We start from the raw sequence: 25,690 nt of genomic DNA on the forward strand, positions 1-25,690 counted from the left end.
TCAAGGCCTGTGGGCTTGGGTGGGCTGTTCTGGCCCCCAGACCTCACCTGGCCAGAGCTGAAGGCCATCACTGGGCCCCTGATGCCACGTGGGCTCCCATTCTCAGACCAAGGTCCTAGGTCTACAGACAATACAGCAGTAAATGGCCTCTCTACCCAGGTTTTAAATGGGTAAGAAAAATGCAACCTTCATCCACAGGGCACAGCTAAATCCAGCTTTTACATCTACACAGTGGCAAGACCAGACAGCTATGCAGAGGCTTGGGCCTGCCCTGGCTGAAAGAACACTGGCTGAAAAGATGCATTTGCGGGTCTTGTTTTGGGGAGTTAGGGTTTGCTTTGTTTTTTTTAACAGCCCACTTCATAGTCGTAAGCATCAGAGGCAGGGTGGGCTGTCCCCTCAGCCCCTTCCCTTCTTCCTCACTAAGAGAACCCCAGTTTTATTTAAAACAACAACAGGCCCAGCTAAAAATACCAGGAGTGGTCATGTGACCCAATTCCAGCCAATGACAGCCTATGGGAGTGATGCCAGGTGGGTTCCCGGAGAGCGCCTGTGTCCCTGACGCACAGGTGCAGGCCCAGCTGGCACCTGCCTCTGCTCTCCCCTCCTCTTGCCGAGAAGGCAGGTTGTGGAATGGCAGGTGAAAGGCACTCCCTGAGCACGGGGGTGTGGGAACTGCACGGGCCCAGGTCTGCGATGACTTCCCCCAGGAGCCCTGCCAGCCGCGCCTGCTGACACCCACTTCTTGTTACAAGGGAAACCCGGACTGGTCAGATTTTTCTAACAAGAAGTCAACACAGTCTAGCGATCATTCAGCCCAGGGCCTCTGGGTGTGCACGTCCTTGGATAAAGCTGAAGGGAGCTTAGCAGGAATCTGTCGAAGTCACCGAGAGCTTAGCACGTGCCAGCATCTCCTCAACTTGTTTGCTGGATGGATGGGAAGACTGCTCAGAAAGGCTACAGAGCTTGCCCAAGGTTACACAGCCTGTGTGAGAGGGTCAGGATTCAAACCCAGGTCTTTTCAAAGAAGCCCAGGTTCTACCTTCACAGAAGGAGAAGCTAGAGAGGGGAACCTGGGGAAACACAGGGGTCCAAGCCAATTCACTCAGCAATAAGCAAGTGTTTATGTCACCCGCCCTTCCTGTGATCCAAGGCTGTGGTGTCCCCAACCCCCACCTCCACTCTGTCCTGCAGCCCGTGCTTCCCTCAGCCTGGGTGCCTTTCTCATATGCACCTTGTAGTATGTCACAGCTGGGTCGCTCAGGAGGGATGGGGCATCCTGGGTGAGGTGAGTGCACTCTTTGTACCAGGCATGGGCCTTCCTGGGTGCATGGTCTGGGGACCACGGTTCCCACGGCTCCCACCCCGACCAGGTCTCTTCCCTTGCGCCACCTGCTCCCACCTCATACCTACGGGGACTCAGGAGTGATGCCCAAGGCCAGCAAGGGCTGGCAGCGTCCCTTCCAGCTGGCGCGCCTCTGCCCGGAGCCAGCCAAGCGCGGGCTTCAGGTTCAGCCTTGGCCAGCAGCAGCAGGCACAGGGACCACAGGTTCCCGTGTCTGGGTCTTCTGGGGGTGGCAGAGGGGGCAGGCGGGGCCCAGCTTCAGGAAGGAAACTTCCCCAGGGCTGTGGAGGCTCACTTTCCACCTCCCCACCCGGATCTGCCCCTTCACCTTCCCCAGGAACCACAGCCATTATCCCGGGCCTACAAGTAGCAGCTTGGGGGCTAACTGGGTCCTACATACCTCCGGAGGGGCTGTGATCCTGGACAGCAGGAGAGCCACCTCAGGCACAGTCCCGGGCTGGAGGAGGGACAGGAAGATGGATCCTTACCCATGGAGGAGATCAGAGGAGGAGGCTGCCCTGGCCTTCTGTGGCTTCAGCATCTCAGATCTGCCCCTGCCCCATGCAAACCCACCACCCACACGGCCAAATGAGTGCTCATGGCGTCGGGCACTTCCCCTGCGTGCTCCTAATCCCTGATCCACACTCAGCCCCGTAAGGCTGACACTCTCAGGATCCCCACTTGGCAGGAGAGGAAACGGGGCCCAGAGAAGGTGCTTAGCTTCTCTGGGGCCACCCACTGTTAAAGGCCACACTAGGATGGAACCCAGGCGGTCGCATTCTGGAACTGCAGAGCCATGCCCCCTCTCTCTGATCCCAAGGTCTAGGGTGCAAAATCTAAACTCCTCCTCACAATTTCCACGGTCCTGCCCAGCAGCCTGGGGCTCTCTCCAGCCTCACCCCAGCCTCCTATCAGCCCCTCTCCTCCCACAACTTACAGCTCCAGCTTTGTAACCGTCTCCTCAAGCACACACGTGGCCTTCATGTCTGCTCTTTTTGCCTTGGAGCCAACAGCCTCTAGCACAGCATCTAGCACGGCACAGAACAGGCAGACGAGAACACTAATCATACCGCCCTCTGTGCGTTCCTTCTGTGCCACGTGGCCAAGCGCCTTCCACATGTGATCTCACGTAAGCCTCACAAAAATCTCCAGAAGGCAGTCATCATTCCACCCATTTTACATATGGAAACACTAGGCTCCAAGCTATGTCCATTCATGATCACACAATGAGAAAGAGGCAGGGAGGGAACCATCAGGCTGTGCTCCTCTCCCGAGCACACAGCCCACCGAAGTTCACCAAATGAAGAAACAGCAGAGTGGCCGTGAAAGACGCCGGCAGACGGAGTAACCTGGGCCAAGGTGTGAGACAGGAGGCAGGGACCACGTCAAAGGCACCAGCAGCCAGTGCCCAGAGCCCCACGCCCAGAGCTCCAGGGGAAGGAGCGAGAAGCTGGGAGAGCAGGGCAGAGCCAGGTGGGTGAGGTCCACACATCTCCTTACTTTGAACTTGACCCGGCAGACTTCCTGGTGCCCCTGAGTGCTTGGGAGCTGGAACGAGGGTCGCTGGCTTTAGGAGGTCACCCTGTGCTGAGGGGCTGCAGGTGGCACAGCAGCACAGCGGGCAGCAAGCTGGCTGCTCCCTCTGCCATAAGGAACAAGAGTCTCCGAGGCCTCTGGGGCCAGCCCCCTGGGGAGGCTGGCAGTGGCCAATCTCATATCATGGTGTGGGGCTCCAGGCAACCTGTAGTGGAAACCTGGCCTCAGCACCCTACTTGGAAAGAAGACGTCAGTGTGTGGACACTGCTATTTAACCAACCGGCATCTTATGCGGCCTGGACAGTCACAGCCATGCCTGGAGCTCAGGGAGACACCAGGAAAGATGGCCCAGACCCAGGTGGGACACAAAGGGTTACCTTCCTGTGGCCCAGCCCATGGAAGCTTCCGGTGGCACCACGGGAACCAGACCAGGCCCTGCAGGTACCCTGGGATTTGGAGGAAGAACGGCAAGTTCAGCAGGCACCTCGGGCTGAGCGGGGAGCACGAGGGGTGCAGGGAGAAGCCCGGCTCGACAAGAAGCCCTCCGAATGGGACCACCCACCTCTTCTCACAAACACCTGCCATTCAGATCCGTGGGCTGCTGTTTTTCAAGGATTTGCTTTTCTGAAAGACCTAGAGAATATTCTAGAACAGTTAAATATAGCTCTTGTGAAAGCTGTCCCATTTCCATGCCTATGTTCATTCAACAAACATTCTCGGAGGGCCTGCTTAGTGCCAGACACGGGCGGGTGGGGGCCTCAGCCCCTGGGAGATGAGGAAGAGAGTCCCTGCTGAGAGGTGCTGGGGGCAAGGGATAAAGACTGGCTTAGAAAGAGCTGAGCACGACACAGGGTGGCAGGTGCTGAACTGGCGGGAGCCCTGGAACTTCAGGGACACATAGGAGAGACATCTCACCTGCCTGGGAAGGCTGCACAGAAGAGACATCTTCAGTGGCTAGGGATGCCCCACTCTAGCCTGGGACTCAGTCTGCATGGGACAGGGGTGGAAAGAGGGACGGGGTGGAGAGAGGGACAGGGCTGAGAGGCAATCAAGAGCTTAGATTTCAAGGGCCATGGTAAGCAATGCATTGCAGGCTGTGGGCCACAGGGAGCCATGGATGGCTTGTGAGCAGGCCAGTGACTCGATCTCCTGTGGCTAGCTTGATGCACATAAGCACAGGCCCTGGGCCATCTCAGAAATGCATGCAGCTTGGAGAAGGCCGAGTAGGTGACGTTGCGGTAGTGCAGTGTTGCATAATGCCTGGTGACCCCCCCCCAACACCCGCCCTTTAAAAACAAATGCTTAGGTCATCCCCAGAGGAAGCCAAAAATTAGAGAGGGCTCCTCTGTGTGCCCAGAATGGATCTAGACTGAGCTGGAAAACAAAACTCAAAGGAAAAAAACCAGAGTATTTCCAATGTCCAGGCCTCCTGGGACTGGGGTGGTGAGGGACTTCAACCAGAGGCAGTAGGGGCCATGGAAGAGGGCATCTACAATTCCCTTCTAAATTTTAAAAGCAAGATCCCAGCTTACAGCAAATGTCCACCTGATAGGAAGAAGGAAAAGGGTCACAGCACTGACACCCTGTCTGTACGGGAAGATTCTGGTGCCAGAACGAAAGGCTCAAGGAGATAAGAGCAATGACCCACCAGCTCCAGATTTCTCCCCTGCCAGACGAGGGTGAAGAGCAGGTGCCCTGGAAGCCAGGCAGAGAAGGAAGCAGCCAGAGAGAAGAGTACCCACCCCGCCCCTGCTGGCAGCTTCCTCCTTCTCCCTCCCTCCTCCCCTCTGCTGTTCTCACTCTGAGGTGCTCTCCTGCCAAAAGCATTCCCCATTTCAGCTCCATCTCCTCCTCTTCTGATTCTTTTATAGGGGACTCTTGGGACATCCCCAGACGCCAAATGAAGCAGCTGGTGGCCTCTGTCTTCAGCAGCAGGTATGAGGGTTTCCATCACCAGCCACTAGACTTCAAAGCCAACCTTGTCCATGGGCTCACTCACGCATGGGGAGACTAAAGCCCAGACGGGGAAGCCAGGTCTGCCCGAGGGGTTGGAGTTGACCACGGGTTACCAGGTCACATCCAGGACACGTGGTAGCTGAACACAGCTGAGGGCTCAGAGGGCTGTCCCTGTCACAGGAGGTGTGTGAGCAGAGTGTGAAGGGCCACTGAACAGGCCACCAGAAGGTCCATTACTTTCCAGGAGACCAGACTGGATGTCCCCTAAGTATTAAGGCAGGCATGAGATGGGAAATGCAGCCACACCTCCTTCTCCCAGTCATCTGCCAATGATGGGTCTAAGTGTGGCCATGGGGCCCACCCTTGGCCTATGGGGCATAGGTGGAAATTGCTGAGTGGGGCTTCCTGGAAAATTTGTTAAAAGGACAATCTCAACTGGCATAACCCTTCTGACCTTTGCCCCCTCCTTCTTCCTGCCTGGAACAGAGATGTGATAAACCCAAGTACAAATGCCAATACACTAAGGAAGACAAAGCCAAAAAGTCAAAGAAGCCCAGGTCCCAGGTGGTCCTGGACAGTGTACCCCAGAGACCACACCATCACTCACTGGACATCCCACCCAGACATGCCCTGAGAACTCCATGGCCCTGGTTGTTTCCAAGTCAGCCACATTTCATTGTAGTCCTCTTTGGTGTTCCTCACACTAACACAACATTACTTGGTGAACCCTCAGTGAAGGCATGAGAGTACATTCTTTTGTGCAATTTAGCACCATACATTTCTGATAGCAGTTATAACATTTGACTTATTTTCTTTCTGTCTTTTCTCCTTGGAAGCCACAAGTAAATGTGAACCTGTATCACAGCCAATATGAAGGTCAGTATACACCCATATTTTGTGACTAACTTTATACCTTATTTTTATGTCTTTTGTTATAAGGCATGTCAAAAACTTTCCTAGGAGAAAAAGGGTGAAAATAAGCTAAAAATATGAACATATATATAACAAATGCTAATTTTAAAAAGCAGGCACAGCAATAAGATCAGGGGAAAAAGAAGGCAAAAGGATCAAACAGAATTTTAAAAAGCTTGTTTTACATAGGCAAGCTTATCTCTGCCAAGAAGAAATAACAACAAACATAAACCTTTATGCATCCAACCACATAGCTTCAAAAAACATAAAACTAAAATTGTCAGAAATACAAGGAGAAACTGACAAGCTACAGTGACCAAGCACTGGTAGAGACACTAAGGGATCTCCCTCAGAAATTAAGTAGACCTGATAATAATTATAGTCAGATTATAAAGCAAGAGACACACATCAAAATGCCTATAGAGTGAGGCAGCTGAAGCAAAAGAGTGAGATGACCTGAAATGATGATGCTAAGAACTATGGTGAACTAGACAGAGCACATGCTCCATTTAAGGCATAAAAGTTAATAAAATAATGATAATTTAAACACTACATGTGCTAAACCCAAAATGCGTGCAAGCTGATTGAGCCAGGAATCACCAGTTTTCACACTTTGAAAAGGATTTGAGTAACATAACAAATATGTTTGATTTAATAGGTTTGTGTAGAACTTTATACACAAAAAAGAAATAAATCTTCTTTTCAAATGTTCATGGAACTCAACAAAAATTAATCATTGCACTACAAAGAAAAAGTCCTGTAAATTTTAAAATACAGAAATTATGCATTATAAGTATGCCTTACAGATAGTGAACACTTGAAACACATTAGCTATTTTATTTTTATTTATTTATTTTTATTTTTTATTATTATACTTTAAGTTCTAGGGTACATGTGTGCAATGTGCAGGTTTGTTACATAGGTATACATGCGCCATGTTGGTTTGCTGCACCCATCAACTCGTCGTTTACATTAGGTATTTCTCCTAACACTATCTCTCCCACAGCTCCCAACGCCCCAACAGGCCCCAGTGTGTAATGTTCCCTTCCCTGTGTCCATGTGTTCTCATTGTTCAACTCCCACCTATGAGTGAGAACATGCGGTGTTTGGTTTTCTGTCCTTGTGATAGTTTGCTGAGAATGATGGTTTCCATCTTCATCCATGTCCCTGCAAAGGACATGAACTCATAGTTTTTTATGGCTGCATAGTATTCCATGGTGTATATGTGCCACATTTTCATTATCTATTCTATTATTGATGGACGTTTGGGTTGGTTCCAAGTCTTTGCTATTGTGAATAGTGCCACAATAAACATACATGTGCATGTGTCTTTACAGTAGCATGATTTATAATCCTTTGGGTATATACCCAGTAATGGCATTGCTGGGTCAAATGGTATTTCTAGTTCTAGATCCTTGAGGGATCACCATACTGTCTTCTACAATGGTTGAACTAATTTACACTCCCACCAACAGTATGAAAGTGTTCCTATTTCTCCACATCCTCTCCAGCATCTGTTGTTTCCTGACTTTTTAATGATCACCATTCTAACTGGCGTGAGATGGTATCTCATCGTGGTTTTGATTTGCATTTCTCTGATGACCAGTGTTGATGAGAAAAATGGCTAGCCATATGTAGAAAGCCAAAACTGGATCCCTTCCTTACACTGTATACAAAAATTAACTCAAGATGGATTAAAGACTTAAATGTAAGACCTAACACCATAAAAACCCTAGAAGAAAACCTAGGCAATACCATTCAGGACATAGGCATGGGCAAAGATTTCATGACTAAAACACCAAAAGCAATGAAAACAAAAGCCAAAATAGACAAATGGGATCTAACTAAACTAAAGAGCTTCTGCACAGCAAAAGAAACTATCATCAGATCAAACAGGCAACCTACAGAATGGGAGAAAATTTTTGCAATCTATCCATCTGACAAAGGGCTAATATCCAGAATCTACAAAGAACTTAAACAAATTTACAAGAAAAAAGCAAACAAACCCATCAAAAATTGGGCAAAGGATATGAACAGACACTTCTTGAAAGAAGACATTTATGCAGCCAACAGACATATGAAAAAATGCACATTAGCAATTTTAAATGTGCAAAATGCAAGAACTAACTTAATCTTCTCAACAACCTTGAGGTCGATTATTGTTGTTGTTATCATCCTCATTTCATAGATTGCAAAAGCCAAGGCACAGAGAGGCTGAAATGCATGTCCATGTAATTACATTACAATTAGTAAATGACCAAGACAGAATAACACACAAGCAGTCTGGCTCCAAAACTCATTCTCCTACCTAATCATTTTGCTGACAAAAGTGTGTGTATATGCATGTGTGTTTTGTGTATAACTTTAAAACACACGCTTCAAATAACCCTTGGATTAAAGAAAAAAATAAACTCACTTGCAAATTATTTACAAACAAGTGATAATGAGACACCTATGGGATGCAGCCAAAGGGGCACACAGAGGAAAACATATAGCCTTTAGTGAATTTATTTGTTAAAAGAGAAAGCCTAGTAACTGTCAGTGCATGAAGGGAGGAAAAAAATAAATAAACCTAAAGAATGCAAAGTAAGTGTTTAATAACAATAAAAGCAAAAAATCAATAAAATTGATAACCTCCTGTAAGAAAACCAAGAGATGGTTCTTTTAAAAGATTAATAAATGTTGACAACTAATTCCAAATATTTTCAAAGAATGTAAGAGCCAAAGAAAACACATGTGCATGCCAGAGCCTGCAACAGAGCCAAATATTTCATCCTCTTCTATGCAGCAACCTGCTGCTAGCTGTCACCTCTTAGACATGGGGCTAAGGGGCTGGACCATGACAGGAGGCTTCTACTTCTATGCTACATTTTGTTTGGCTTTTCTTAAGTTTTCACTATGTAGATTTCCATACATACATATATATATATATATATTCATATATATAGCATACATATATATGTACACATATATATCCATATATATGTATAGATATATATCCATATATATGTATAGATATATTCATATATATGTATACATATATTCATATATATGTATACGTATATATTCATATATATGTATACGTATATATTCGTATATATGTATACGTATATATTCGTATATATCTATACATATATATTCGTATATATCTATACATATATATTCGTATATATATTCGTATATATATGTATACATATATATTCGTATATACATATATGAATATATATATATACACACATATATGTATACATGTATACATATATATATAGACACACACACCAAGGTAGAGAAAAATATAATTAACCCCCAGATATGAATACTCAAGCTTCAGCAATTAACAACTCAAGGCCAATCTTGTTTTATCTAAACCCCCATCCACTTCTCCATGTGATTCAGGTTATTTTAAAGAAAATCCCAGACATTTCATTTATACATGCATCATTACCTCTTAAAGATAAGTGTTCATTTATTATATATAGTCATAATAATAATTTCATTTATACATGCATCATTATCTCTTAAAGATAAGTACTCATTTATTATATATAGTCATAATAATAATCACACCAAATACCTAACATTAATGTGTGTGTGTGTTTAAATTACAGAGGTTTTACATGTTACCAGTTTTTAAATCCAATTAAGAAAAAGTTTAAAAGCACAGTAGACTTTGTATAACTCAAAACATGCTAAAGGAGATAGGATCACCCATACCCTACAAATAAGGATGCTGATGATGAGAGCAAAATAATGGTTTACTTGCTGTACCCCAGCTAATAAAAGGTAGATGAGGGGTTGAGCTCAGGTCCCTTCATGACTGTCTTAATCCGTTCTCACACTGCTATAAAGAAATACCCAAGACAGGGTAATTTAAAGAAAACAGGTTAAGTTTACTCACAGTTCCCACATGGCTGGAGAGGCCTCAGAAAACTTTCAATCGTGGTGGAAAGGGAAGCAGGCAACTTCTTCACAAGGTGGCAGAAAAGAGTGAGTGCAAGAACGACAAAGTGCCACACTTTAAAACCATCAGCTCTAGAGAGAACTCATTCACTATCACAAGAACAGCATGGGGCTGCCCACATGATCCGATCACTTCCCTCCCTTGACACATGGGGATTACAGGTCTCTCCCTCAACACGTGGGGATTACAACTTGAGAAGAAATTTGGGTGGGGACACAGAGCCAAACCATATCAATGACCGATCCTCGGTTGGGTCCACTCGACCATGGCAGGCTTTCAGCCTAGCAGATGGTCAGATTTTGATAGGTAACAATAGATTAATTAACATGTTTGGACAACAAAGTCTTCTTGACCATAGTAAGATAAACTCAGATTCATACATTTGATATGGCAGAAAAGCAACATGAGCTGAGTGACTTCTATGTGATGGGCCCTGAACTAGGTGCTTTCATCTCCCTGATCTCGCTTAATCCTCACAGCAGTCCTAGCAGGTTACTGTGGGCTGAATCATGTCCCCTCACCACAAATTCATATGTTGATATCCTAACCCCCAGGACCTCTGGATGTAACTGTTTTTGGGAAAAAATAAGGTAAAATGAGGCCCTTCATGTGAGCCCTAATCCAATCTAACTGGTGTCCTTATAAGGAGAGGAGATTAGGACCACAGACATGCACGGAGGGATGGCTGTATGAAGACACAGGGAGATGATCATCCACAAGCCAAAAAGAAAGGCTTCCGAAGAAATCAACCTGCTGACACCTTGATCTTGGACTTCAGGCATGAAGAACTGTGAGAAAAAAATATTTTCTGCTGCTTAAGTCACCCTGTCTTACTTTGTAATGGCAGCCCCAGCAAACTGAAACAAATCCAAAGGTAGACTGTGGACTATCTGTTTTACAGATGAGAAAACAGCAAATCATCTGAGAGCTATGCAATGGGCAGGATTTGAACCCACTTGGAAACCAAAGCTATGCTCTCCACTATACCAGGAAGGAAATCATGGTGAGGAGTAGGTGGCAGGAGGGACTTGGCAAGAGGCATGGTCAGATGGCAGGCTGAGATGCTGTACCATTGCTTTGGGCTCATTGTGGGCAGGATGTATTTCCCACCTTTTGACTTTGGCCTTGGTCACATGACTTGCTTTGGCCAATGGTATGTGGGAGAAGTGACAGCATCATGGCAGTGTCTTGGCAAAAGAGTCATCACTTGCATTTGCTGCTCTCCTGTGCCTTTGCCATCATTTTTTTTTTTTTTTTTTGAGACGGAGTCTCACTCTGTTGCCCAAGCTGGAGTGCAGTGGCGAGATCTCGACTCACTGCAAGCTCTGCCTCCCAGGTTCACGCCATTCTCCTGCCTCAGCCTCCCGAATAGCTGGGACTACAGGCACCTGCCACCATGCCTGGCTAATTTTTTGTATTTTTAATAGAGATGGGGTTTCACCGTGTTAGCCAGGATGGTCTCAATCTCCTGACCTCGTGATCCGCCCGTCTCAGCTCCCAAAGTGCTGGGATTACAGGTGTGAGCCACCACGCCCGGCCACCTTTGCTATCATTGAGTGAAAAACATGCAATGACTTGAAGCAGACCTTCCCCCATCAGCCTGCAGACCAGTAATGGGTAAAAGCTGCCCAGCTGAGCCTCAGACTGTGAACAGTAATAGATGGTGGTTGTTTTCAGCCTCTGTGTTTGTGCATGATTTGTTACATACACATCACTAGCTAACTGATAAAGGTGAAAAGACACTGTATGTAACAACATAGTTAGCATAGACTCTGAAGTCAGACTTCCCGGGCATAACTCCTTTCTGCCACTTATTAGCTACATGACCCTGGGCAAGTTGCTTAGTCTCTCTGATCTTCTAGATCCTCATCTGTAAAACGGGGATACATGAAAATATCTATCTCATAGGATTGTTGAGAGGATGGAATTAATTGAGATAGTGACTGTAAAAAAACAGAATCCCATGGGCATGCCATAAACAATAGCTCTTTGGTTGTGGTAAGAGAATTGAGGTCACACTTATCCTGGGGAGCTCTGGTCAGGAGAACTAAGACAAACCAATGAGGGTCATTTTGGCCTTTTATTTTAAAACTGATGCTACTTCTACCTTTCCCTATGAGTGAGGCAGTTAACTCCCTGTCACTGGAAGGTTCAGTGATGCTGCCATCCTGAGAGGGTGGGACCAGATGCTTCTGAGTTCTCTTGATTGTCAGGTGATAATCACTGAGGCTGATCCTTCCTGTATCCAAGCTCTTAATTCCAGGCAGAGGGACAGTGTCTGGGACTGCACCCTGGACAGGCTGTGGAGGTAATGGAGACCACATCAAGCTTGAGGAGAGATTTGGGTTCAAGTCCTAAGCTCCACTTCATGACCTTGGGCAAGTCACCAGATCTCTCAGAGCCTCATCAGCATAACCAGCTAACCATTGGCCCTATTTTGTAGTCTTGTTAATGGATGAAAGATGGTTGTGGATGGGAACCTGTCTTGTAAACTAGATTGCACCCAGGTCAAGCAATTATCCATAATGACATCATTCCTGGCACACTGATGAAAAGGCATCCACCTCTGAAATTCTGTCTTCCACCAGCCCAGGGTGGGCTTATGTGGCAAGCATGCTACCACTGCCTGACCCATACCCATGTCAGACATGACTAATCAATCACACACGGCACCCTTCCCCACTGAGACTGCTTCGTGGTACAATGCTCCAGTGACCAGAGCCAGTCGGCTGGGTCAGACTGACAAGGCAAACTGTCCCCATCCCTGGAGCTGAAATGGGTCTACAGGCTCCCTTCCCCTCCCCCTCCTCATTTCATGTGTCCACAAGCATCCTGCAGATCCCCCTGGACTGGCTGTGTCTGGGGTGAGCAAGGATTTCACTGTGGACCAGCTTTCCAACTCCACATGAGCTTGTCCCAGCTGCCTTTCCAAGGCCACCTGAAGACCACTAGGAAAACATCCTGAAATAGTAAAAACATCAAAAACTTTTTCAACATTGCTGAGGGCTGCTGAAGTTGCAGTGAAGCCAGAAGACCCACCCCTGCTTGTACAGTTGTTGATGGGAACAACATAGTAACACAACTGAGTGCTGTGCCCCCTGACCTGCTGATCCCACTACAGCCAGCAAACCCTTAAAGGAGGATCTCACAGAATCCACACACACAGAGATGTCCAACAAAGCATTATCTATAGTTAGCCTAAAGAAAGAAAAAATACATTAAATCATTATAAATAGAGGCGTGGCTCAATAATTAAGTGTCCATTCATTCAGTGGATATATAGCCATTAAAATCATTTCCCTTCAGTCTGTGGAAACTCAAGGTAATGTGTGATGTAAATTTAAAGAGAAAAGGGGCTCTGAAACGCTATGCATATCGCCACAGACCCCGTGGGCACCTCCCAATACCCGACTCCACCCACTCCTCACCAGCCACACCCCAGCTTGCTTTGAGAAGCAGCATGCCCCATTTTCCAGGTTCCCTTGCAGCTAGAGTTGGTCATAAGACATAGTCCTGGCTGATGAGATATAAGTAGAAGCTGTTGGGTGGGTCATCCAGGAAGGTTCTTCAGAAAGAAGCAGGCTCAGCTGGCACACGCCTTTGACTTGTGTTCTTCCTCTTCTTCCTGCTGGGAGGGATGCTGGAGAGCATGTTGGAGGTGGAGCAGCCACCATGGAACCATGAGACACCAGCCAGAGGACAAATGCCAAGCTAAGATGACTGAGCAGAAAGCTGGAAAGAACCTGCTCTCTCAAGGCATTGTGGAGCCACCTGTCAGCCCGTCTGCCTGCCCCACGCTTCGCAACCAAGAAAGAGAAAACGGCTGTTTGCTCAAGTCCTTGTTACCTGGCTTTTCTGCTAGAGGCTCCTGAACACGATCCCTAAATAACCCACTCTGATGAAATGATAAAGTCAGCAAGCACATTTGGGCAATGACAAGAAGGTGAACATGGAATGCTGAAGCCATTCTTGGATGTGATCATGGGGTCTCAGGAGAGTCGTCGGGAATTTCCTCCCTTTCACGAAACACTCTGCCGTTGCTTGCCAACTTTCCCTTTCCCGTAGTATGAGAGCTATTTGGGGAATCAACACACACTGGCTTCCCCCTCTCTAGTGTTTGGGTACCTATGGCCTGAACATTGTCCCAAACAGACACCAGACCAATTTCCCCAACTGCCAGAGCTCCTCAGCACTTGGGTGCTGTCAAAGAAGTTCTCTCTGGGAAACTGCACAGGGAGAGCCTCTCATCATGACCAGACTCAGTGGGGAACGTTCTCCCACACCCCGTGGCATCCCTGGGCTGGGCCCTTCCCTGCGGCCCAGATAAGCTCAGCCTAGGTCCAGCCGGCATCAGCGGCAATCAGCTCCCAACCACGTCCAACTGAATGCCCACGCCCTGGCACCCATGAGTGGCCTGGCACTGCCTGTTTCCAGACCACACGGGACCATGCACCCAAGCTGCCCTGACACAAAATGCTGCCTAGAGCTTCTGCTTCAAATGTGGAAACCAAGTGTCCACCCCACAGTTCTCAATACCACCCAGCTCACCCTGCCCACCTGAGAGGCTCACCTCAGGCCCACCTGAGAGATTCACCCCAACCTCACCTGAGTTTTCACCCCAGCCCCACCTGACAAGCTCATCCCAGATGTATGCCCACCTTCCACACCTCTGACAAACACCACATGTGCACTGTGTGCCTGTCAGCCGCAGGTAAAGGCCTCTCACCTTCCTGAGTGGGCTGCACCTCACATGTCTGACAGGGCCAGTGACAGCCAAAGTCCATTTCACAAGTAGGCATCTCTTCCTGCCAGATGCCCTGCAGACTCACAGAGGCCTGGCGCCAGCAGCTGGCCTTGGGGACCAAGATCACACCTCTAAGCCTCAGGAGTGAGAAACTCCCCACTCAGCAGGACGGATCCCTAACCTGTCGTCTTCCATTAAAAGCAACAGCTTGAGTTCAAAAGGCTGCAGCCTGTCCTGCACCTACCCGGTGGTCCCAAGGCACAACCAAGCAGAAAGATGTCACCCCAAACTGCTCAGCTTTCAGCTGCTCCTGCTCTCGGGGAGCCAGGAGTACCAGCCAGTGTCCAGCCAGCCTTCCCTGAGCACCTGCTATGGGCCTGGCCAGGTGCAGGGGAGCCTGAGACCAGCAGCCCCTAGGGAATACTGATGTCTACTCAGAAAACTGAAGCACAGTGGGCTGGGGAGCAAAGAAACAAGTCCTTTGCTCAAGAGGATAAAGGACAATTGGGGAAAAGAGGAAGGCAGAGCCGGACTCAGAGCAGAAGGTGTGGGAACAGGGCCTGAGCGGGGCTGGAGGATGAAAAGGGCTGCAAGCTGAGGATCTGGGTCTGCCTCTGCAGGGGATGGGGAGCTGCTGGGGTCTGGGGCAGGGGGAAGATGGCAGCCATGGGCTTTTAAAGGTCACTGCAGTGGTGGAGTGGAAGGTGGTGTCCCAGGAAGCCATAGTATCCCAACAGAACTGAGTTGGGGAAATCTTACTCCTTGAATGAGCCAGGGCTTGTATTCCAGTCCATAGCAATCCAACACAGAGACACCTTGAATGCAGCCTGTGGCCCCCAAAGCCCCCAGCTTGACACCATCCCAACCCCCATCCATTGGATGGTAGGAGCTTTTCCATCTCTGAGGAGCATTTCTCAGTCAGGGCGGCCTCAGGTGCCCCCTTGCTAAGATTGGGGCCATGAGATTAGATCAGGGGTTGGGCGGCAGCAGAAAGGGGGTGGTGGGGAAGTGGTAAGGGGAAGCTGAAAGTGAATTTGCCAAGAGTGGACACAGCACAACCAGACCCAGCTGACTGTCCCCTAATGAGCACGCCCAAATGACCACCATCACAACAAAGCTGCCACTCACCAGCTGCCTCCTGGGTGGAGGAGGCGAGGAAACCTTTCACACACATTTCCTCCCATCCTTACAAGGACACAAATTCTGAGCTCTAAGTCTCCATTTCATAGATGAGGGAGCCCAGGCTTAAGGGGTGTGCCTGGGATTGGGCCTCCGGGATGGGGCATGAGCCAGATGTGAGCCACCCTGCAGGGCACTGGCATCCCAGGTCTGCCTGCTTCCCAGCTGTGTGCCTTCATAAGAGAGGCCACAGAGGAGCCCCTGAAATCCTGCCCAGGCGACAGGTGGCATCATGGCCCATTCATTGGATGGCTGGCCATGGGTAGGGTAGGGACCTGCCCCCCACTCTCCAGATGCCTGGCCCAGCAGGCCTCTTGTCACACCAACATTCCACCCATCACCTGCCACCCCAAACTTCAGCCCACCCTCCTCTACTCCGGCCCCCTCCCTCCACCCCATTGCCACCTACTGGTCCCTCCCAGGGCTCAAGTTGTGATAAGGATGAGGATGGCTCAGGGCAGGTCCACCCCACTCACCTAGCACCACCTTCGAGCAGCCACTCCCCGGCCAGGCTCTTCCATCACTCAGGGCCGGTTGACCCCAAGACCCCAGGCAAGGGCATGGTTGGGCTGAGGCCAGCAAACTGTGAGCTGGAGGGACTTTCAGGCCCAGTGGCTGACATCTGCCCACAGTGTCCCGACAAGCCAGGCCAACACACTCACAGATGCACCTGAATTTTCTCATCTTCCCTGCCATGAATTTTTCCATCAACCACCCCTTCCTTTCTTGGTCCCTAGCACATAATTCTACTTTGTGCTCAGGTATCAATGCCAGGGTTTGTATTTGGGACCATACCAATGCAAGACAGGGACGCTTTTGCTTAGTAGCACAAAATGGAAGTACATGTGCTCAAAACAAGTTAATGCAGGAAGGGGCTACCCAGAAAAGCTAGTGTACCAACTGAGGACATTAACAGAAGTATATTGTGTAGACAAGGGGAGGTGATGGTCAGCTCTCCCTGAATGATCAGACTGGACTGGGAAAACACATACAGGCTAAAATTGCTCAGAGGAGAGGAACTGGCTACAAAGGGCATTATTGGAAGAAACTCGGGAGCCCAGGGCTATCCCCAAATCCCTACAGACTGTTACAGAACAGGAGGGAGGCCAAGCTCCACTCAGCCCTCCCTTTGGAGGATCATAAGCTACACGGTGAGTGCCCTGACCTAAAAAGGGAGAGCTTTCTACAGGTGGAGGTCCCCAGGTGGGGATGGGCAGGAAAAGAGACCCTCAAAACAAAAATCCCTTGAGGAAAGGGACCTCAGACTCCAGGCTCCTTCAGGCTGGCCATAGCACGGTGCTCCACCTGGAAGTGGGAAGGACCCTCCTCCAATTCTCAGGCCCCAGAATTCCTCTGCCCATGGGACTCTCTCAAGAAAGCCCACTGCCTTTCCTTTATCAGCCCAGCCTACCTGGGCTGGTTGCCTCCTAGTTCCTGGGGCTCTACTGAGAACAAGCATTGCATCTCTTTCTCCATGTTTCCCTCATCCTCTGGGAGGCTGGTGTATACACAGCCCAGAGCTGCTTGCTACAGTCTGAGTCAGAGGGGCCAACCCTCTGGGGCCAGCTCCCTGGGCCACTGTAGCATGCCGTCCCCACTCCAGGCTCAACTTTGCATCTGTGAGCTGAAATCCCTCTCATCTTCCAGGTCTAAGCCCCCCATGTTCCAGTTTCTAAATGTACATCTGCTGGGTCCTCCTTAGGTGACTACTATAGAGACAAGCAGCCCCTTGAAGAGAAGCCACCCCAACCCCCATGCACACACCGCTCCTCACCAGATCAGAACCCCACAAGAGATAATCTCAACATTGGTCTAAACACATCCACTACTTCATTATGTGTTACATAATGAGCTCTTTACCACTGGAGGCATTCAAGAGATGACTAGCGTGGGGGGTTCTGGGGTGCTAGTAATGTTCTGTCTCTTGTTAAGAGTGCTGGTTACATGGACATGATTTCCTTATGAGAATTCACTGAGCAATACATTTGTGAAATGTACACTTTTCTATAAGAACGTTATACTTAAATAAAAATGCTTAAAAATCAGAAGTGATTGGGATTGGCTCACCATTTGCAGGAAGGAGATGGGGCTAGAACATCTTGGAGATCCTTCATGGAGGCCACTGAGGCATTAACACTGAGGCTCTAATGAGGGTACTGTGCACGCTCACCACCGTGTGCCTCCCACCAGCACAGGGCTCCCACCCAGCACATGGAAAGACAGAGGCAGAAATCCGTCCAATAAGCAAGTGAGTTGAGGACCCACTGAGTACACAGAGGAGGGAGGGAAGGAGGGAGGGAAGAAGGGATGGAGTACACAGAAGGATGGATGGGTGGATAAATGGATGGATGGATGGATGGATGGATGGATGGGTGAGTGGGTGGGTGAATAGATGAGTGGGTGGATGGATGGATGGATGGATGAGTGGGTAAATGGATATAAATGGGTAAGTGGGTTGGTGGGTGGATGGGTGGGTGGATGAATAGATGGATGGGTGAGTGGGTGGATGGATAGATGGATGAAGGAGTGGGTGGGTGGATGAATAGATGGATGGATGGGTGGATGGGTGGACGGATGGATGGTGGATAGGTAGATGGGTGAAGGGATGCATGGTGAATGAATGGATTGATGGATGGGTGGACGGGTGGGTGAACAGATGGATGGTGGATGGTTGGGTAGGTGGATGGATAAATAGTGGATGAATGGTGAATGAATGTATGGGTAGATGGGTAGGTGGACAGATGGATGGTGGATGGATAGATGAGTGGGTAGATGGGCGTATGGATGGGTGAGTGGGTAGGTGGGTAGATGGGTGAATGGTGGATGGATGGATAGGTAGATGAGTGGTGGATGGGTGGGTGGATGGATGGATGGTGGCTGGATGAATGGTGAATGGGTGAGTGGATGGATGGATGGATGGATGGATGGATGGATGGATGGATGGATAAGTGGGTGGATGGGAGGATGGATGGGGATAGACGGATGGATGTGTAGATGGGTGGATTGATGGGTGGTGGATGCATGGTAGATAGCTGGGTGGGTGGGTGGATGGATGTGTGAATAAGCAGGTGCATGGAGGACTAAGTGAGTACATTGTGAATGGAGAGATGGAGGTGTGAATAACCGCTGCATGGAGGAAGAGGTGTATACTGAGGCCTGTTTCACCTACTGCTCTGACCTCATTAGACTCCACTGATGAAAGTGACCCAGGAAAGAGTAGGTGAGGGCAATGGGTATCTCCAACTCCTGGGTCTCACCTGATTCCCACCCCTCCTCAGAGCACCATGCTGGGTGTCTCCGCATACCGAGGTGTCTCTTTGATGTACCCCAGAATCAGAAGAAACCCCACTTCTGCCCCATTTCTTTGCTGTGTCCATGACATTTACAAAGAGGCAGTGCTTCCTAGAGGGCCCAGGGCAAAGCGAGCCCAGGTCCGAGAAGGGTGTGGGGAAGAGGAGCTGCCCACAGGCATCTCCTGGCTCCCCAGCATGGCCAGCTACCCTGCTGGACATTACCAAGGAGGCCCCACTCCTCTGGGCCCACCCCATGGCACCCTGGCAGGCCCTTCATCTGGGTCTGCTGGGCAGTTCTACTGAAGGGTGGAGCTAAAGGGAGAGGGAAAAACGCGATGGACTACCCCAGGAGCCCAGCCCTGGTCCCAGGGAAAACACCACAGTTGGAGCCTTCAGTAAGGAGATCCCAACTGCATGACAGAGTTCAAGGCCCTCTGCCTTGGTGTGTGTGGCCTTATCTGCGTCAGTTTCCTCATCTGTAAAGTGGGGGAGGTGAGTGCATGCGTGTGGAGGCTCCGTGCTCCTCTGGCACCAGCCTGTGGGGTCTGCTTGGTGCTGTATTCTGCAGCCCTTCCAAGAGGCCCACTCTGGCCCAGGAATTGTGCTGGCCCTGCAGGTGCACGGGAAAACACACACAGGTAGGGCCTGGAGCAGAAAGCATAGTATTTATTAAAGAAAAAGGCTGGGACTGAGGCAGGCAGTGAGAGGAAAGGCTGGGAAGACTTCTTGGAGGACAAGCCCCTGTAAGACAGGTTAAAAGAGCCAACCAAGGAACATACCCCCTGCATGTGCTAAGCAGGGTGGCAGGGAAGGGGTTCAAGCAGCCGCTGGGCTTAGCTGCCCCTGGACTGCACCCTGGACTGCAACCAACTGTTTGGGTTTCCAGCTCCCTCCTCCTCACTCAAGGCCAGGCCTTATCTTGTCATCTAGACTGTCCCCAGAGCCTCAGAGCCTTGGAGAAGAACAGACCTGGCAGGGCCAGGTGCTCACCCAGAGTGTGAACCACGTACCAAAAACTGCACCAGGAGTGCCAGGAAAAAAAATGGAAAATGCTGTCTGTTTCACGAAAAGTCTGTTTAAGGTGCCGTTTATGAATGAGAAAAGGAAGCTATCTCAAGGCATTCTGTTTTCCAGCAGGTACAGGCCTGGGAGCAAGGCACCTCCAGGGACCCCAAAGCTGTTTCTCAGAGTGTACCCTGCCCCTAGCCAGTCAGCTCAATCCCCACAGCAACCACTCCTAGCTTCAGCTGGGCCCCGAGGTTCTGGGGAAATACTGCCCCTGATGTACGGCTCCCGCTCCTGCAAACTGTAGCAAGAAAAGGAAAAACCCACCTCTCCTTCCCTACCTAAGCCCGATTTCAAATTGTCCTCTACACTCTGCAGATGAGATCTGATTTCTAAGATCTGATGGTTTCTTCTTTTTTAATGATCCTGAAGGTGATAACAGCTCAGGTCACACATGTTAGATTGGAGAAAGAAGTGTCATGGAGACTCTAACTCTGTTGGATCGTGGGGAGAGGCTAAAGCGCCGCTGTAGGAAGGTCACATGTGTGTTCCAGGGGTCCCTTACACACCATTTGGCCCCAAGCAGGCCAAATCCAAATAAAACTCCTCCACCCCTGTCCAGACCCTGGCCCAGCACTCCTGACTTTCACCACTTCCACCAACAGGTGGTGGGGCGGGGGTTGGGGGGAAACTCAGACTGAACTCCTAATCAAAAGGAAACTACAGGGTACCTACGAGGGTCTCCCATGCAAAGGTCTAGCACTTCACAAGTTTAGAACTAAACATAATCTCCGCAGAAATAGCTACAAGTGGCACAGACATCAAAGGAAGCAAATGGGGAGGAATGGAAACAGAGCCTGATAAATGATGTAACTGAATTTGCCCTTTGCGGGGCCCAGCTGGACTCCCGTTCTTCTCTGGTTATGACAATGATCACCGTGCCCCGGGATCCCCAGAGAGCTGGGGTGAGACTCAGGGTAATATCCCTCCAAAGCCTTTTAGGAAGGCTCGGCCACAGATTCAACGCAAAGTGGTAATTATATACGTTTTAAAAATCCATTTCACAGAGCAAGCTAATAGCTGCATCTGAGAAGAAGCCTTCATTCGTGGCCGCCCAGCACCAGCGGCTCCCGTCCCAACCTTGGAGACTTGGGCAAAAAGTTAAAGCATGCTCAAGAAATAGCTCAAGGTTAGATTAGAAATCAAAACGCCCATGAAGATTAACCTGACTCATTAATATCACTGCCCAATAGGAGACAAATCCTTGGAGGGCAAGGCTTGGGGCTGGGTTTTGTTCTAGGCCTAGGAGCACCTTAATTTGCATTTATATTAAAAAAAGAAAAAAACCAAACAGAATTAACTGGAAAGGTGCTTTGTTTCCTGTAAATTTGAACTCTTGTGCTAAACAGCTTCTTAGGGCAGAGAGCGGAGGCTCGATCAGGCTTCGTCCAAGAGCGTGGATTCCGTTCCTACTAAGTGCCAGCCACACTGTGCCTGGCAGCTGCAGCCCGCGGGATCTCACCTGGACCTTAAAAGTCAGCCTGTCAGGTAGTTATTGTGAGACATCTCTTCTACAGGTGGGGAAACTGAGGTCAGGAGTTGGGAAATGACCTCTCTCTGGTCTTTACACTATGGCCAAATTCAGATTCCAAGCCAGGTCTGTGGGTTCCAAGTTGAACGTCTTTCCACAACAGGACAGCTGTGTTAGTGTTAGAGCTGTCTTTTATTCACATACACATACACACACACACACACACACACACACACACAAACACATTTTTTTCCCAACCTTTCTTTCCAGAAAATCAGTGGAAAGCCCAAAGAAGGAAGCGAGGAAAATCAGCGAATTCCTCAGATGGCCTCTGGTCCCTTATTCATACAAGTCCCACAGCCCCTGAGGCGAAGCCGACACCCTCCATTTAGCTACACTTCCCTTGACAGCTTCTCTTTGGAGTTTTAACCGTTACAGGCATACACCCAGAGCTACCAATCAGAATCAATCATGGAAACACACCTCAATAAGAACTTCATCAGTCTCAACAATGTATTTCTTAAGGAAAACTGGCACATTTCAGGGTTTGCTTTTAACACCAATCCTCTCCTCGATGTTGCAGCTCAACTCTCGGGATCAGCCAAGCATTTTATGTGCCTGTTTTACTACTGGAAGCCAGCATGCTAGCCAAATTCACCTGTCTTCCATCTTCAACCCTAAAGGCATGTTTAAGGGCCTTGGGGCTTTCTCCCTTCCCCAGGGGTGGCCAGTTTCAGAGGCATGTTTCTTACTCTCCAGCTCTCCAGCCAACAGGCCCCTGTCTCCCAGAATCACTGCCCTGTGCATCTGCGTGCCACTGCCACAGTTTAAAGCCAGAGATAATGGCAATGACTGGCCCTCTCAGAAGCTGGAAACACAGTGTGGGAAGGGAAGGAGTCATCTGTGTTTGGAGTGCTGGGCAAAGGGCGTGGGGCAAGCAAGAGCCAAGCTGATTATGTAGATAACAGAAGGACAATTTCCTTCACAAACAGAAAAACCTGCACCAATGAATTAAACATTTAAAACAAGATGACTCTCTGAAAAGTATTTTCAACCAAGAAGGAAAGACAGGCCGTCCTGTGCTGGCGCTTCCTGTTGCATATGGCACTGAGAAATCCTTTTTTTTTTCAGTATGCAGAGATTTCCAGACAAAGAAAAATATCAAGAGGGAAATTAGAGGAGGAGGTCCAGAGAAGCGAGACAGGAGGAGCTGGGAAGAAGGGAGGGGGGAAGGAGGAGGTCCCTGCCCAGGGCACAGGGGTGTGAAGCCCTGAGGGGTGCAGGAAACAGACCACCCCCCCAACACACTGGCCTTGGCAGGTCCAAGGAGATGGCCCTAGAGAGGCAGCCTGCCTCACCGGGGCAAGTGAACCACAGAGACACCACCCTGCCTCCTGCCATGCAGGGTATCCACCGCGTCCACCCGGATGAAGGGACCTGCCCCAGCTCCCACAGGTCTCCAAGTATAACGTCTGGGAGTCCTCCCAGCCCCCAGCCTTAGAGGGGACACTGCCCTCGGGACCGACCAGAGACCCTGCTCTGTGAATAGCGCCCTTGGCAGTGGGGTTGGCGGGCATCCCTGCAGTTTACCGGCTGGATCCCCTCTCGTAACTGGGGCTCAAGTTCCCTGGTTTCTGGGCAATGTCTAGACTGGCCTTTCCCAGTGTCACAGCCTAGGGAGTGGGCAGGTTCTGCCCTGCCCCCACTCTCCACCTCTACTGAGAGCAATTGAGGGGCTGCCACCCCCACCGCAAGCACCAGAGAGCAAACTCTCTCCTCCCAGGGACCTGGGAAGTCCAAGCTCCAGAACTGGAACTCAGGGGAAAAAAGGAGCCGGGCGGGGGGAAGAGAGATGAAATCTGAGCTCAGAGAAGCCTGGAGCGGGGCCCAGGGGCTACGGAGGGTCAGTGCCTCTCACGCCCCAGGCGCACTCCCCTGCCACCTGAGTCCCTCTAGGAGCCATGGGTGCCAGGCCAGCCCCTCTCCAACTCCCAGAGAGGTAGTAAGTGTAAGGCTCAGAGCCCCGCGCAGCCCAGCCCGCGCCGGGGCGGTGGGTGGGTGGGTGTCTGCTATGGGATTATTCTTAGCGCTCCACTCTCTTCGCAAAAGTGGCGCCTCCGCCCTCCCGGCTCAGGCACACTCGCTCGGGGCTCGCACGCCCGGCCCAGGCACCAGCGCGGTGGAGAGCACCGGGTGGGGTCCCCGAAGGGTGAAGCTCGGAGGCGCCGCGGAGGTGGGGGCTCCCTAGAGAGGAGGGGGCGCTGCGGAAAGGCCCCCAAGGGAGGCTGCGTTTAACCCTCGACGCCCTGCACCCAGCCCGGCGCGGCGCGCTCAGCCGCCTCCCTGGACTCCTCCCGGGGCGCGGGAGTCCGGCGGCGCGCCCAGCCCTTACCTATGGTGGTGATGACCGTGATCGCAAAGTAGAAGGAGCCGGCGAATTTCCACTGGACGCCGGCGCGGTGCGGTTCCGACTGCAGGATCACCAGCTCCAGCTGCCGGTAGTCCTCGCTGCTGATGTTGTACTTCCCCTTGATCCGGATCTCCTCGGCTTTGAGTTTCTCCTCCTCGCGCATCTCGTGGTCCGACTCGAGGGCGTCGAACACGGCGGCGCCCACCAGCAGGTAGGTGAAGGTGCAGACGATGAGGGACAGAGTCCGCACGTTCTGCCTCTTCATGGCCGCCAGCAAGGAGCCGGCGCGGGGGGCATGTCCCGCAGGCTCACAGCCGCGCGCGTCCCACTGCAGCGCCCGGCGGCCGCCGCCGCCTCCTCCTCCGCCGCCGCCGCCGCCGCCGCCGCCTCCAAGTTGTAAGCGGCGGCGGCAGCAGCAGCAGCAGCAGCGGGGAGGCGGGGGGCGGGGAGGCTGGGGGGGGCCCCCTCCGCTGGGGCCGCCACAGCCACCGCCACCGCGAGGCGGCTGGCGGGGCAGGGGCGGCACGGGCCCGGGCTCAGCCGAGAAGGCGGACAGGCACAGGAGGCTGCTCGAGCGCCGGGGCCAGGCGTCCGGGAACCCCGACACCCTGCGCCAGACCCGGCCGAAGCAGCCCGCCCCACTGCGCAGGGCCATGCAGGGCGGCCCCGCTGGGTACCGCGCGGGCCTCGCTGCCCTCCGCACCCCGCCCCCCGCTCCCGCGGGAAACGCAGGGACGGGAACCGGAGCCAGAAAGCGGCCGGAGGGCGGCCGCGGGGCCCGGTACCCCTGTGGGTCCAGCTCGCGGGTGGCGGTGCCCAGCAAGGAGCCTGCAGGTCCGCGCGCCCCGCGGAACCTGCTTCCCCTTTTACCCCTCCTCGCCCCCTCTCGGTGGTGGGGAGGAAAAGTTTGCGAAGTGGCGGTGTCTCTGGAGTCCCCTGCAAGCGGGGAGGGGGCCGAGCAGGTGCAGCGGGAGGGGCAGCCCGCTCCCCAAAGGTCCGCGCGCCCAGCGCCCACCCGGGCGCGCGGGTGCGCAGCGGGGTCCCCGCCGGGCGTCGGCCGGTGCGCGAAGTTTGCTCGGCTCAACCCCCAAGGCGCGGGAGCGGGGCGCGGCCCCAGGACGGCAGGGACCGCGATGGAGCGGCTTCGGGGGCGGCCGGGGGACGGCGCGGTGGCGGTCGGCCAGCCCGCTCCTCCGGGGGCGGCGGGCGCGGCGGCGGCGGCGGGAGGGGTCCCGCGGGCCTCGCGGAGCAGCGGGGCGGACGCGGGCGCATGAGCCGCGCGGGGGTCGGGGCCCTCCGGCGTCCGGGCGTCCCGGGAGGCGGCCGCCGCGCTGGTCTGCCCCGGGCGCTACGTGCGTGCGCGCCGTTGGGAGCCCGAATGTGTGTGTGCGCGTGTGTATGTGCGTGTGTGTGTGTGTGTGTGCGCTTGGCAGCCCCGCTCCGGCGGGAGGGCCTCGGGGAGCGGGGGCCGGGCTACGCCGAGGCCGGGCCTCCCTCCCTCCCTCCCTCCCGCAGCCTCCAGGGCGCGCCACCTCCCGCCTGGTCCCCAGCCAGCTGGCGAGGCTGCTGTGGCAGCTCCCGCTGCAGACCCAGCGCGGCGCAGGGCGCACGCGGAGGGAGCCCGGGAGGGGCGGCCTGAGCCGCCAGGGAGGGGGCGGGGGCGGAGCCGCCGGCGGGTTTTGGCGGGGGATGGGAGGATAAACGAGGCTTCTTGGGTCCTTCTAGCCCGGCTCCCCAAGAGCGCAAGCAGCCCTGGCGGGTGGAGAGTTTGAGGGACTCGGGGTTGGGGGAGGAAAACGGGATTCAGCCCCGAGATGG

At 51.7% G+C, this 25,690-nt stretch overlaps 1 protein-coding gene across 2 annotated transcripts in view; it reads right to left on the reverse strand.

Moving 5' to 3' along the window:
• The window catches only part of KCNK9 (potassium two pore domain channel subfamily K member 9), a 105,238-nt gene extending 80,455 nt beyond the window's left edge, over window positions 1–24,783 (reverse strand). For both annotated transcript variants that reach the window (XR_010135056.1, XM_055348251.2), the window contains exon 1: window positions 23,855–24,783. Coding sequence is in view for 1 of the 2 variants with exons in the window: in XM_055348251.2 (XP_055204226.2) it covers window positions 23,855–24,527 (673 nt within the window). In the remaining variant the exon portion in view is untranslated. The remainder of the gene's footprint in view (window positions 1–23,854) is intronic.
• Window positions 24,784–25,690: the final 907 nt, after the last annotated feature.

The sequence above is a fragment of the Gorilla gorilla genome, chromosome 7, assembly GCF_029281585.2.
Source record: "Gorilla gorilla gorilla isolate KB3781 chromosome 7, NHGRI_mGorGor1-v2.1_pri, whole genome shotgun sequence".
In the NCBI taxonomy this organism is placed as follows: Eukaryota; Metazoa; Chordata; class Mammalia; order Primates; family Hominidae; genus Gorilla; species Gorilla gorilla.